The following is a 15,262-nucleotide window of genomic DNA, read 5'->3' on the forward strand; positions in this document are numbered from 1 at the left end:
CCCTGCCCTTTACCTACATCTGAATAGCAATCTCAGATGCTAAGTTTAAGAAAAAATCATCTGTCTGAAAACAAGGTAGATGATGATCTTTGTTGGGTTTGGCCTGATGTATGTCAGTTTTATTTTCTGAAGTTATGAAGGCCAGGTAATATGTGGGTGAAAATTCTTTTGTCTCTGTTTTTTTTCCATATAATTTACTTGACATGGATGCTTGAATGCAAATTTTGAAATTGCCTTGTGCCTTTTTACATGGGGCGATGGGGTGACATATATTCTTCTCATTAGCCTGTCAAGGTCAAAATCGGCTGAGAGGACTTGGTGCCTAAAACAATCGCAATGTAGTCAGCTAAGCTAGAGAACAGATCTCATTTTTGATTCTGTTCTAGCCTAAACTAAATACCCAATGCATCTCATCTTTGGTTGTTATGACTTTTATAATGGGAGGGGAATTTTACATTGGAGCCATGTTTTCGGTAGTGATGGAGCTTGATTGGGGGGGGGGGGGGGGGGGGGGGGGGTGATAAGACAATGATACAAAACCTAGTATGTGCTGCCACCTTTTTATCTCTCTTTTCATCCTATACTTTATTCACCTCCTGCCTTTTTTCTTTTCTTCCCTCCCTTCTTCCTCCAAGTCAGTGCCTACCAGCACTGCCCCAAATCCACATGGTACCTCAGTTGGAATGACACCAACTCATTTTGGCCAGGCATTGAAATGCTGACAAGGAATGAGATCTTGGTGCTGGAGAGGATGAGGTTCTCATTCACAAGTTTTTGTTGGTGCAGTTTAACCTTCTGGATTGGTTGTCTTTAACATAGTGATAGCTGATAGTGTAGGGCTGACAGTTTATAATTATGCAAACAGTTGTTGCAATCTTTAATAGTGGGAATACTCCTCTCCTAATCTAAAAAAAATGATAATCCCAGTTAGTCGCATTGACTCTTCTCCTAATCTAGCTTACTGGGAAGGTTGATTAAATAATTATGATAATGCTAAATAATTCTACTATATCTGATATATGATGAAAAGGTGCAGTATTTCTTCTCCATGCTGTTATTTTTTATGCTTGTTACTGTTCTCCCTTCCTGCTTATGGTTGTGGATTAGTGCTAAACTTTGAATGTATACTAACATCTACAGGGAGAGCGTAACTTCAACAGATTTGGTGGATGGCTAGGTAAAAATTCAACAACGGGAAAGAATTTGAGACTTCTGGAGGATGTGCATTTGCACTTTCTTTCATCCCGAGAAGCTAGGTTGGATAGGTAATCATGACACTATCTTGCATCATGATTTTCCAACATCAAGTTCCTGTTGTCTATATTGTTCAGGTTGTTGACCAACACTCATACTCGCTCATTTTGTGGACTATAGTTATCCAATTTGTACCTTATCTTTGGAAGAGAAATTTATTGTGTTTCTATCTCCCATAAAAAAATTGGCACACTATCTATCTTACTAGTGATCAATTTGGAGTTACGTAAGACAAATCAGATATTATGTCCTACTATAGCAGCAGATACAAATTACTTGTTATAAATTGCTAAAATGCTATCAGTGACCATTTTTATGCTTTTCAAGGCTATTTTTGTGTTATTTTTACTCAGTCATCCAGAAATTAATCTAATTAGTATAACAATATTCCTTTTAGAAGAAAATAAGAAAAAAGTGAAAATTCAATCAATTTTTATAGATGGATTACAATAACCATACGCAAGTATTTTTCCCTAGTTTCATATTGTGATTATTCCTAATTTCCATCTTTGCTTTCAAATTAGTGTAGAGTAGCATCCTTGATATCCATATACTTTTTATGATTGTCACAGATATATGGATAATGTCAAGTTTGTGGTTTATCATATACAATAAAAAATAAGAGATGTTTGCATCTCCCCTGATTGAACTTTTCAATAACTTGTTGACTGATTGCTTCAAGCTTTCAACCATACATTCGATCATGATAATCTGCTGTGTGACTTGGCGTTGCATTTGTTCTTGCTATCCAGCATTAACAGAACGTCCTGATATACCTTAATGCAGTTGCTCATGTGTTTTTTTTTTACTAGAAGTCGTTCAAAATAATCCTTTTCTTAAGGAACATAAGTTTTTTTAAGGAACAAAATATAAGAAAACCCTTATGAAGAATGTTTTACATTAAGCTCTAATAAGTACAGATTTAAAACAAATTCTATGCTTCTGAGACAGCAAATAGCAAAATATTTAATGCTCAAATGCCAACAGGTATTGTGCAAATTTTAAAATTTTCATTCTCATTTTGTTAGTTGCATTAAACTGAGCATAAATTAAAACATTTATCTTCATTATGGCTAGTCCTTTCTGCATTACTAATTAGGTTCAAATCCAACAAATTAACTTCATCTAAGAACAGCCAGTTGGATGTTAAATTAATATGTGAACCACATATGGGCTATATGGCTCACACTATCTAATTTGATTGCATATGAATTTGGATTCGTCATGTTAGTGCGAATGCTATACTATATGATGAATCTTTCCATATGAATGTGGCTGCACTTACTATTATCAGAGATGCTGTCTTTTTTTAATCTGGCAGTCATAATATACTAATGCGTAATCTTTTACTTAAACACTTTGAACTGGCAGGGAAACATTGCGGCTTGAATATTTTACCCTTCTGTTGAAGCAGCTTACAGATCCTCTTCGAGTGATGTCTAAGGTTTTACTCATTTCCTTCCATATGTTTCATCAGAGGGCATTAAGGAGTTGGAATAATTTCAATTTTCATTTTTTACATGGAAACACTTTCAGGAAGTTGCTGTTCAGAAAGTTGTAGAATTCATGGATGCTTATTCTTTAAATCAAGAGGATTTTGATACAATTGTGGAGCTATCGAAGTTCAAGGTTTGTTTGGCCCATATGTATCTCTGTAACTTCCACTTGATAATAATCAACTAATTCATTTTAAAAATATTTTTACCAATTTTTATTACTCAAACCAATCTGGTTTCAAAATGTTTATCTTCTATCTAATCTAATGGCTGTCATACAAGGAGATAGAGAGAATTTGACTTCACATGGTAAGTGACTTGTTTCTTTTTGTAAAAGTTGTAACACCCAATTACATATCACACTACTGTAGGCTTTATGTCTCCTGCAAAGACCTTTCTAAAATAATCTTTTTATTTAATGTTTTTATGGAACCTGATTAAGGGAAAACACATATATTACTGTGATTTTAGGATATTTTTGTGTGGTCTTTGCAGATAAAGAATAAGATTTCAAAATTAGTGGTGCACTTATGATGAATAGCTTTCCAAAAACCATTCTTGAATAAGGTTTTCTCAACTTCGAGTTAAATGCAGGGGCATCCTAATCCAATGGATGACATTCAACCAGCTGTAAAATCTGCACTGACCAAGGCATACAAGAACGGAAGTGACTCCCGGACTGTGCGTTCAGCAGATTTGATTGCTCTTCCTGGGTTGAAGAAAGCTCCCAAGAAACGCATAGCAGCAATCTTGGAACCTGTGGAAAATGGTTTAGCCGAAGAGAATGAAGAAGCTTTAGCGGAGAATGAGGAAGAGAATTCTGATGCTGAAGCTGGTAAGAAACTTACCCTTTTCCATCTTACACCATCAACAGGTTTAGTTCATGTGGCTTGCATATTTCAGTCTCTCTTATCAGTTTGATTGATTTATTTATTTTCGTCCAGATGATCTTGCTGTTAGCATTGAGACGGAGCATAAACCACAGTTTGATCTTCTAAGCAATAAACCAAAAGGTGTCATATCTATCATATCCACCACATATTTCTTGGAACTAACATACCCTTGTCTGTGGCTCATCCGCATTTCTCAAATCCTGATTTCTAGTCTTCTTTTTACTGAACTCAGCAATGCAAGTGCAACTCGATTTGAAGAGCAATGGGAAGAAGTCAAACGCGAAGAAGACACCTGCGAGCAAATCAAGAAGTTCAGGGCCTGCCGAGAAGCAGGCACAAGGTTCTGGAGGTAGAAAGAGGAAAAGATGAAAAATTGCCTATGTTTGGCCTGGTCAGACTTTCAAGTTTTGGATCTGTATAGAGGTTGTTAGATCAAAACCCACAAACTACTTTTCATATTTCCCAGTAGTAAGCTATGGATGATTATGTTGCTCTTGGATTAATAACTTGGTCACATTTTTTGCTTCCATAACTATTATGCCTTTATGTTATTCATTGAACTTGTGAAGATTTGCGCTTACGGAAATCTGGCAAGAAATGAAAGATTACAAATTCATGAGCGTGAAGCTCACTAAGAAATTTTTTCAATAGTTGATGTGATTCTATATTAAAGGGCAATGAGAATATAATCCTAATAATGTAGAGAATTTTTCATTGTTAGAAGGATAAAGATATGGATCTTTTAGCTCTTTGTCAACAAATGATAATATTCCTGCATGGTGTTTCAGTACAAACATCGGCATGACAACGTCAGTTATTGTCACGGCAACGACTAACTTGTGATTGTATCCCACTGCAATAATTGCTACTGCTCCATTGCATCCGCTGACCGGATCAAACGGGCTCCACCGTTTTAGCTCACTTGACACCGTTCCCGCGTCACTGAAAAATTTTATTTTCTTTCTATTTTCGCTACAGTTTTATTTAAAGCCTGCCACCGCCGTTACTCATCGAAAGCTCTCCACTTTACTCATCGAAACTCTTCATGGGGAACTCGCCGTTATGGCCGCCACCGCCGGCGAATCCCTCATCCACTGTTCCGCAGCATTACCGGATATCTCCTCCCTCCTCCCCTTTCCGCAGCATTACCGGAAAGCTCTCCACTCTACTCATCTTGTTTTTTCCGTATTCAATTATCATGTATAAAGTATAATGTAAATTCTGACACGGAGAGGTCGAGCTATCTCTTCTCCAGAAGTTCGGCAACGTTGATTGCTCGTACAACCTTTCGCCGGAGGAAATTAATATGCGCCAAGATCGATCTATTTGACGCATTGATTGTGCGAAGCGGGACGAAGGTGATGCAGAAAGCCTCCAAAGGGTGGCTCAAGGTGGTTGACATGGCCGAGGTGGGTATCGACAATGTGGATCTGCAAGCTGCCACCGAGAGCGGGTGTGTCGTCGTCAATGACAATGAGCCGACCGCCAATACGGTGGCGGCAGCCGAGCACGGGATCGCGCTGCTCGCTGCCATGGCAAGAAACATCGCGCAGGCTGACGTACGCCTCGATGAAGGCTGGTATAATTTGACCACCTTTAATTTTCCTCCTCCTCCTCGTTGTTCGTCCCGTGCACTTTGTTTAGATCTGCAAGTAAGTAAGATAAATGGTACAAGATTGACCTTTCGCAGTATTTTAGATCAAATTTTTAACAGATACATCATTATGCATCAAGAAGGATTAATTTTCCCCACATAGTTATAAAATGCATAGTTCAATTGCCATTCCTTCACAGAAACATCACCTGACCAATTAAGTAAATTCCTTATGCTCGAGGAACAAAGTGATGCAAACTTTGGAGTTGACATACTTTGAAATTTATATAACCAGTATCAGAAATATGAAGGAGAGCATTGACGTAATGATAAAATTATTGTCGTGCGGAACCCACGTAGTTGAAAATCAGAAATGTTGAAAATCTTAGACATTCAACGCCCTTCTGTTCTTGTATGTATAAGCACAGCAGCCCATGTGTAAATGTGTTGAGAGGGTGTTGGGCACTCATTTTGAGCCCATTTTATGTTATGCAAGCTAAATCGATATGTCAGACGTTAGTGCCAGTCAGTCACTCCCACAGTACTGTTATAAAAAAAAAAAATGATAAATCCCAGTCAGTCTCATGGACTCAATCCCTGGGAGTGGCCGGTCCGGTCCCACGGAAGTTTCCCACCGACCACAGTACTGTTACCAAAGCTGGTAGGGGATCGGATGTTTGAGTCACATCCATGATGGTAAAATCACTCTGATTGTGGTAGTAAGACTTACCTAAGCTTTGATCAGTCCCCTTCTTCCCTCTTTTTTCCTTTGCATCTTCCTTTTCAACATATATATCCTCCCTTCTTGTACTAATGTTTTTTTTTTCTTTGTGCATATTTGTCTATTCTTGTTAAGAACCATAATGGCGATTGGTGTCGATGAAGAGCCAGATAAGGGAACTTTGAAGAAGATTGGTGAAATACAGGCTAGCTATAGATGGCAAGGCATATTTCATTCTCCTTTTACATTTCAAGGTCGTCCACTCCTGCAAGTTCTACAGATAATCCATTGTCTAACCCTGCTGCTGCTGCTACATTTTTCTTTTTTGTTGTATGATGAATCCATCCAATTTTGGTCAACTGACCATCGTAATAGTCTGCATATGTGTATTCCTTTGCATAGTAATTGGATATATCTTTTGAGACTATAATAAGATCCTTAATGTGATCATTAAAGCACTCAACTAATAATTTAAATCTCAACATCTTCTTTATTCATTAAAGATAGATGGCCAAAATTTAAAGCATGAATGAAACAGTTATAAAGAGATCCTCTAGTGTAGGGATAAGGCAAGATCATCAATTTGCTCAGTTTGTTAGTCACCTCATCATCTTAGCATGATTGCTTGCTCCATCAACATCAATAGATTCGACAAATTACAGGACTCGGGCCACCGAGTGCACGACTTGACTCGACCTGTTCTAGGCCATACTTGGCACAAGCTACTCTTTGAGTTGGTCAGACGATATTTGTGTAATCCATTAGCCATGCACAACTAGACTCAAGAGTCCGTTTTAAGATTACAAGAGCATTAATCAACAATACATTACAAACTTACTAAAGTACCCTAAAGTACCCAAATGTCTTGGCAGTTGTGATTTCACACTTGTGTGCATTGTTCCTGTGTCCTAGGAAAGAACCAAGCAAGTTTTGGGCATATCTTGTGAGACGTATCCAGTTTATCTCCATCCACTGTCTCTCACTTATCCTTTTCCTCCCCCATTCAATGTCTTTCGAGGACAACCACAATGCCCCACCCTCCATTACAAACCAAAACCCTGTCTTTACAAAACAAAACAAAGCACTTTGGTCACTGGAAGAAAAAGGTAAAGTGGGAAAAAAGAGAGAAGAGAGAGAGATTGCAATAATCCTCATAGTTGAACACCATGATTGAAGCTTTGGATGACATAACTATCATTCAACTGTATTTTTCCTTTTTTGTGAACCATTTCACATGCAATCATACTCTTCTAATTCTGTACAAAAGTGCTGTGGTGTGTTCATTGCAACTGCCTCATGTTCATGTGATGCAAATCATGGCTTTTGGCTTTCTGATGGAAGCTTTGTAGAAAGCAATTAACTATCTCTGGTTTCAAGGTATAATTTATAAGATTTCATGATCTCAACTCAAGGAAAAAAATAAAAGGTAAATCAGTAGATCAAATCTGGTTTATGAAAAAAGAAAAATAAATTTTGTATATTTTTAATGAATACTAGCTAGCATTTTACTTTTTTTGTGAAATCGAGAACGAAAAACAAGGTGTTATAAGTAATTCTTTTGTATTGGCAAGATGATAATTAATACCCATATTAGTATTTACCTACTGACTAAATTATCATATTAATCTTGATTATAATTAATGTTTAAATCAAGGCGTTGTAAATAACAAGCAAGTAACTATTTGAGGAATTCAGATTTAGAATTTGTAGATCTTTAGTACCTTGAGGAAGAGAGTAATTTGTCAACTAAACTAATGTATAGAAGGCAATTTCTTGGTGAAGTCGAGATAATACACTTTCTATAGTGGTTAATTGTAGTCTTTTCAATTTACTTCCTCACAGATGATCATAAAATCGATCGTATGAAATCATTGGGATGACAGATTCTACTTTTTAATATAGAAGACAACTCCTATATGCTACAGGATCCAAGTATCAATGAAGCATAGTTTATGGGATGGAGAATTTAAATGCTAATCCCCTGAAAGTCAAAAGTCGTATGCTTGTGGCTTACCATGACCTTTATTTGGAATGAATTCTGCTCGAGGTGTTGGCTTCTAGAAAAGAGTCAGCGGTGGATCATTGGAAAGGAATCGAATTGAGACGTTGACTTCTAAAAAAGAGTCAGCCGGAAAGGTTGACCTGTATAAAGGAGTATGTCCGAGAGGCTGACCTCTGAAAAAGAGTCGGCTTGAAATGCCGACCACTAGAAAGCAATCGTCTTAAGACGTCGACTTTTAGAAAAGAGTCAACCTTAGAGGTGGACCTCTAGAAAGGAGTGATGCTGACTTTGGAAAAGAGTTGGCTTGAGAGGTCGATCACTAGAAAGTAGTCGGTTTGAGACGTCAATTTATGAAAAAGAATCAGCCTAAAAGGCCAACCACTAGAAAGGAGTCAACTTGAATGTTTATTTCTATGAACACAAGGATAAGTATTGCAGCAGGAAAACTATCGCTTATCGGGAATCATTCTGATGAGATCCCTCCGATATCTAAGTCATCATCCCCCAATGGCATAAATCTCATTCTTGAGATTGTAAGTTGTGGGTTGTACGTAGATCATGTTCCCATATATCCCTGCGAGTAACTGACTCAATGTTGAGTTGAAAGGGGATCCTAATCCCGTATCAATAAGGTTGTTTCTTCTAAGGATTACTCTATTTCCTAACAAACTAACCTTGTCATCCAAAATTAATTATCATTTTATTTTGATTTCATCTTGATTAATATATATAGTGGCCCAGAGTAGTGTTACGTTCTAGAAAAGAAAATCAAATTTGTAGATTTTCAATCAATACCAATGCCTACTGACCAAATTACCATAACACTCCCTATTATAATGCTCAAATCATGCATGTAAATAACAAGTAAAAAACATAACAATTTGAGGAATTCAGATTTAGGATATGTAGATCCTTGAGGAAAAAAGTAATTTGTCAACAAAGCAAATTAGTGTGCACTTGGCCAGACTGATCATAATATTTACATTATAATTAATTCTCAAAGAAACTGATGTTTTCTAGCTGATATATTACATGATCCCAGGATTATGTGAAGAACCCTAGGGGAAAATTTTAAAACTGAATAGTCAAAAGGTGAACTTGGGAACATGATGAAAGAAGGAATCATGTGGAGACCCAAAGAGTAGAAGCTCCCATGTGGATACCATGTGGGAAATATCTTCCTTTTGCCAAAGCCATCTGAGAGAGGCAGAAAGGAGTGCACCACATTCATCACCATGTTTCCCCGATCCTGCAGCATCCAAGTTGTGGAACCAACTGGTGCATCCCCCTTGAAGATACAAAAGAACAATTCCCTTGGCTGAGCCTTTCAGTTCTACCATGAGTATCTCTGACAAATCAAGTAGCTACCAGAGTTAAATTCCTGTATATCATAGCATTCTGGTGTTAATGTCATTAAGAAGTCATGTGACATGAACTAAGAGATGCAGTTTCTTGAAAGACATGCCATCAGTTAATTTTTGTGTCACATCTCTATGACAACTATGTACTGGAGGATCCAATCGATATGAATACTACATTTATTATCCTATGGAAACATCACCAAACAAACTTGTCATAAATTGAACAACTCTTCCTTGTCACATCCATGTGAAGTTCGATCTAATTGATTAGTCAATCAAAGTGGATGATGGATTCGGTGTTTCGAGGAAACAAACACTATGTCAACAGAAGCGTGATGGTCTGTTCACCAAACTTCTTCTGAACATTCTTATACAACAGTGCCCTATGTTTCCTAAAAAATGAAACCTAAATCCCCTGTAAAGCTTTGCTCACTGATTAATTTAGCCCTAACCATCAGTTTATTCCCTGGATATGGAGAATATGAAGCTATATATTAACAGAAGACCTTGTTTACAGAAACCTCAACTCAATGATTTTTGCCCAAATATCACAATTAAAAGACCACTAGAAATAACAGAACCATAATTCAACATGAGATGCATGGGAGCAAGAGTGACAGAGATGACAAATTTATGACATCTGGAATCATGAACCCACATGTGAGTCTACTGGCATTATTGTATCAGACCACAATAATGGGCACAAATGGTTCAGCTACATCATTCTCTGTACCAGCACTGCTGCAGAAGGTCATATTAACTTAGATTGTTTGATATGAACTTTGAAGAGAAATGCTACAGTGTTTTACTAAATGTAACTGCTAATCCTCTGCCACTGATCTGAACTTGTCCAGTTGTCCTTGCTGTCTAACTGAACATCCATTGGCAATTCTCTGTCATTATTACATCAGCTGTTGTAGCATTGACCGCATTCACCTGGCCATATTGAAAAAGTAATTATGTTTCAGGAAGATGAAAATTATAGAGTTAATCATAATACATGTGGATTAAAAATCATACATCATGCTAAACTATGTTTCCTGATTCGAGTATGTGCATAGCTAGCTAATTTTAAGGAGCTCACAGACTTTGTTTGCGACTGTCGGTCTTGACAACCATGTGCATGCATGTGGCCTGTCTCTGCCAAGTAGGCCCCTCTTCCTATTGCTCACAAATGAAATGATTTTAATCATATCTTCCCATGACAGCCTCATTTAAATTCCACTTTTTCAACTTTTTTTTAAAATTTCTGAACCTGTGGTGCAAATGTAACTTCTCAACCTACATGCATGACTACTATATACCAGTGGGATCTTAAGGCGATTGTATGTTTCACATGGCCTCTGAATATTGATTCAGAATCCTTTTCCATTTCTCATTATACAACACAGAGTTAGCATACAAATTACTTGGTCTTTCTTTTTCCAATTTACCGATACACGTAACAGTGTGTTTCTTCCTTTTTCGGAAGAGAAAACAGAAAAATACAATTACAGGACATCTCAAATCAATGATACAGTAAGCATGTGAAGCTCTTAAATAAAGATCTATCTTATGATATACCAACTTGTATCTCAGATGAGAAGCCATAGGGATAAAAAAGGTATAGGATCCTCATGAAATAATGTCACATGTTATGCTTCTACCGAAAATCCACTCGGAGACACATACATTCTCTCTCTCCCTCTATCATATAAGCGAAGTGAGCCTTTAACTCACTGCATAGTTTTACATTGCATTTCCAGTCTCAAATTTGCAAGTAGCCAGCATGCAACTCACAAGTTCATTCAAGCTAGTTTTCCTCAAACAAATGCTCCTGGGGTTTCAGCTATCAGCTGTTTCATCCAACAATATGAGCTTCCATGAGAGGAAAAATGCCATCAAGTTCTCAGCTGACGCTGCCATAGCCTTTGCCAGAGGCAGAACGAGATGGTCACAGGGTCTCATCAGAAACCTTTCCAAGAATGAGAAGAACAAGGACGTACTAAAGGGTCTCCTAGGAAGGGAGTATGATAACTTAAGCAAGCCATGCTGCAACTCATGGAAGATCCCTAGATCCAAGAAGATACTCAGGAGGTGCTTAAGGATGTCTTCCACAAGGAAAATGGCAGGAAGAGCACAGCATGATGTTGGTAAAAGTATCCTTGCAAAGACATTGGCTAAGAAGAGGATCCAAGTGCTTAAAAAGCTTGTACCTGGAGGTGAGTCCATGGATGGCTTCTCCTTACTAGATGAAACTTTGGACTATGCTATGTCTCTAAAAGCTCAGGTTGACGGAATGAGATGCGTTTTGAGAACTTCAGAAGCCTTGAATTTCAAGTAAGTGACGAACCGTTAATCCTTTGTTAAATCTTCATCTCTTTGTGATGAAGGCATGGATTCACTAATTGTTTTTGCATAAAATGATCTATCACCTGCTAAACCAGAGCCCCCACAGATTCCACAATGCAAGTAAAGCAACCATCATTTGTGGGCGAATGAAAGCTTGAATTTCACAGCTGGAGGTCATCTTTGAAGGCCTCATGAAGCCTCTAGTGCACAATGCAAGTATGTTTTTTGTTAAGAAAGAAAATTAGAAGCTATGATTGGCCATCTTTTATCTTGTACTCTAAAGTTGCAGCAAAATCTTAAATGCATCCAAATTAATGTTTGAGGTTGTATAGCAGTGCAGAAGTGTATTTAGAGAGAGGATTAAGGTAATCTGGAGTTCATTTCTGGGTGTAGGTGTCACTTGCTGATGTAATTATGTTGGCATATAATAGCTACCTGAGTATGAATCCTAGTGATAACTAGAAAAAACATTTCCAGTACACAACAATTTATTTTCTCATATGCGAAGGAACTTAGCTTTTTGCAAGGAGAACGACAACAACTCATACATGAGACAAATCTGCAGACTATCTAGATCTCATACTTGCATTTGTCATCAATCAATCATGAAGAACAAACAGGAGCAAGGAGTAACAAGCCAGAAAACTTATTGCAATTGTTGTCCCAGTTTGACATCTTCCACATTTATTTCAGACTGGTACAGGTGTTGAACAGAAAGAGAAACAACTCCTAGCTATAGTTACCATTGCCTTTATGTAGCAAATGGAAACTAGCTCAAGTTTATTGAGGTCAAGTTGGCAATTTATTTTGCTTAATATTCACCAAGTCTCCTCCATTTGGAAAATGATCGACTAACTTACTTGAGTGGAGAAAGAATAGATGGAAAAGTAATAAATGTTGCCTAACCTACCTAATGCATGTCAACATCCTTCTTTCCCAACTATGGATATCCTACTTCTGTATCACCATTCACCCAGACAACTTTTCAACTAGAAATCTTAGATAACATATAGAAACAAACTTTCCAAATGTGAAACATATCAATACACCCCAAGGTTAGATGATCCATATTTCAGAAAGTGAGACCATACAATTTACAAATACTAGATTGTGCTAAAAATATCTACTTGGAAAACTCTTGATGATCAGTTGAGATCACCTGCAACGACAGTGGAACAAATGGAAAGGCACCCTACTGTGACTCTTATCGATTATGATCTTTACAGAGTAGCCTATTAACTGAACCACAGATGCATCATGCAGACGCATTGCTCCGCAGCTAATTGTTATCTGGCCAATCTAGATTACAAGAAACCGAACACACACAAGGTGTTTTCGTTCATCAACATGCTAGCTGAACCGAGTTATGAAATCTTATACGGAATGGGAGCTTTGCGGGATTCTACTCAAGAATGGAGAGGAAATTTACAATCTAGAATTTACAGAACAACTCCACTGGAAAAAAGAAAAAAAAGAAAAACGGTGAGGCGAGGAGAAAAGGACGTTTATGTGGGGCAAAGGAACGCACTGTACTGTGACAGGGGCAGTGGGGAGTAAACCCTAGATGGGGTGATCGGCCTCCGCCATGGCCGACCGCGCGCTGTGTTGCGTGATGGAAGCCTGTCGTGGCCCGGACAGGTTCGCGACGATCGCGCCAGCGCTAATGGTGGAGCCCACAGAGAGCGTGGGCAACGTTAGACTACTGAATTTGACTTTATTAGACTTCTTAAAAATATATATATATAAATCTATTATTTTTTTATCTTATTTAAATTATTTTAAAAACAAAAATATATTATACCAAAATTAGAATAATATTATATGAATATCATATAATTCTTTTAGAATGGTTTAATTTAGGAATAAATAGTGACGTAGTCACGATGGACGAATTCAAATTAAATTTTTTAAAAATCCTAAACTTTACATTTACTTTACTTTGTAATTACACATAATAATTTTTAAAAATTATATTTCATAATTATAATATATCAATATTTTCAAAATTGAATTACCAATTTTAAAAATTCAAAAATATTTAAAAAATATAAATTAAACTTTTTTTAAAATTCCAAATATTAATGTAAATCAATTTTCATAATTCAAAAAATTTAAAATTTGAATTTAAGGAGTAAAATGAACTCAAATTAGAAAATTTTGATCATTCTAGTTGAAAAATGATTTATGGATCTTCGATATTATTTATTCAATATTTAATTTAAAATATAATACAATTCAATTAATCAATCAAAATTTAAAAATTTCAATTCTAAATGTTTAAAAATAGAACCAATAATTATAAAGTGAACTAGGGTTTGACTTCTACTCATTGCGAATTACCATCTTCAAAATCACACTCTATGAGTAAAATTGAGTCTAAGTTTTCTTAAATTATAATTTTTGATGATAAAAATTTATAACGATGATAAAAATACACCGCACAACTGCAACGAGAAAAGAGGTCCAATGGATTTGCTTTAAGTTGTGATATTTTTTTCATAAAATGGTACTAATGAATATCTTAGGTTAAGTGCTTTTCGAATATATATTCAGTTTTAATTTTTTAATAATAAATGATGATGAATCAATTGATCAAAATGATGATCAGAACTTAAAATTATTTTAAAATAAAAATAAAAAAAATTAAATATATTTTAATTTTAATTAGTAGGATGTTTTAATATATATATATATATATATATATATGATATACTGCGCGACGAAAAAAACGCGACCCCGTGTGCGATCGATCCACGCCCGATCGTGATCAACCGCAGCCGTCCAAAAATCGCAATTGCACAATGTTTCTCCTCGGACGTTCGCCGCTTCCCGGCGTCCGTTCATCGCCGTCCGACCACCGATTTCCGCCGGACCGGACCCGTTGGAACCGCAACTCACCGGCGGTCCGGCGGGTGCCGGAGTCCGGCCCTGATTCTGTCTGTTGGCCGATTTCGGCCGGAATTCGGCCGGATTCCGGCCGAATCGGGGCCGGATTCCGGCCGAATCGGGGCCGAAATCGCCGAAATCTTATATATATATATATATAAGATTATATTTTAAAAGAAAAATTCGAACGGGAGCGATCGCACCTCCTTGCCCCCCACTTGAATATATCAGTGAGAATAAATTTTACGTCTATTTCATAGGAATTTATTTATATTCATTTAATATATATAAGATTAATAAAATAAATAAATTTGAACAATTTCAATAGAAATTATAAATTATTAAATTTAAATAAATTCATAAAAAATAAATTAAGTCAAATTTAAATAATTATTTTAACTGCTTAATTTATTTTTATATTTAATTTATTTTAATTTGATTATTTTATAAAATAAATTTAAATAATATAAAAATTAATTTGATTTAGCTTTTTACTTTTCTACGAGTACATGCTTGACTAAAAATAAAAAATATTAAAAAAAGTGAAAACATTAAAAATTGAAAAAAATAATTCTCAGACCAATCAAGGAGACTTGTATGAACCAATCAGGGAGACTTCTATGATTGACAGATCCTGAGAAAGTGTTAAATATTTGCAGGATAAATAGTTAAACATTTACAAGAAGACATATTTTTTTTTATTTTTTAAAATTAACATTAGGTT

The 15,262-nt window shown here is 36.4% G+C and overlaps 2 protein-coding genes across 2 annotated transcripts; both read left to right on the top strand.

Moving 5' to 3' along the window:
* The first annotated feature begins 1,120 nt into the window (after nucleotides 1-1,120).
* LOC141830352 (replication factor C subunit 1-like) lies at nucleotides 1,121-4,194 on the top strand. Its single transcript, XM_074717794.1, has 6 exons — nucleotides 1,121-1,265; nucleotides 2,626-2,698; nucleotides 2,791-2,883; nucleotides 3,345-3,585; nucleotides 3,695-3,763; nucleotides 3,876-4,194. Exons 2-6 carry the CDS (start codon nucleotides 2,690-2,692, stop codon nucleotides 4,010-4,012), a joined length of 549 nt encoding a protein of 182 aa, XP_074573895.1. The 5' UTR covers nucleotides 1,121-1,265; nucleotides 2,626-2,689; the 3' UTR covers nucleotides 4,013-4,194.
* A 6,895-nt stretch (nucleotides 4,195-11,089) lies between these two features.
* Nucleotides 11,090-11,802, top strand: LOC141830340 (transcription factor IBH1-like 1). Its single transcript, XM_074717788.1, has 2 exons — nucleotides 11,090-11,640; nucleotides 11,748-11,802. Exons 1-2 carry the CDS (start codon nucleotides 11,090-11,092, stop codon nucleotides 11,800-11,802), a joined length of 606 nt encoding a protein of 201 aa, XP_074573889.1.
* Nucleotides 11,803-15,262: the final 3,460 nt, after the last annotated feature.

Source organism: Curcuma longa, chromosome 1, assembly GCF_044706935.1.
Source record: "Curcuma longa cultivar G26 ecotype Majalengka, Jawa Barat chromosome 1, ITB_CL_G26_1.1, whole genome shotgun sequence".
Taxonomy (NCBI): domain Eukaryota; kingdom Viridiplantae; phylum Streptophyta; class Magnoliopsida; order Zingiberales; family Zingiberaceae; genus Curcuma; species Curcuma longa.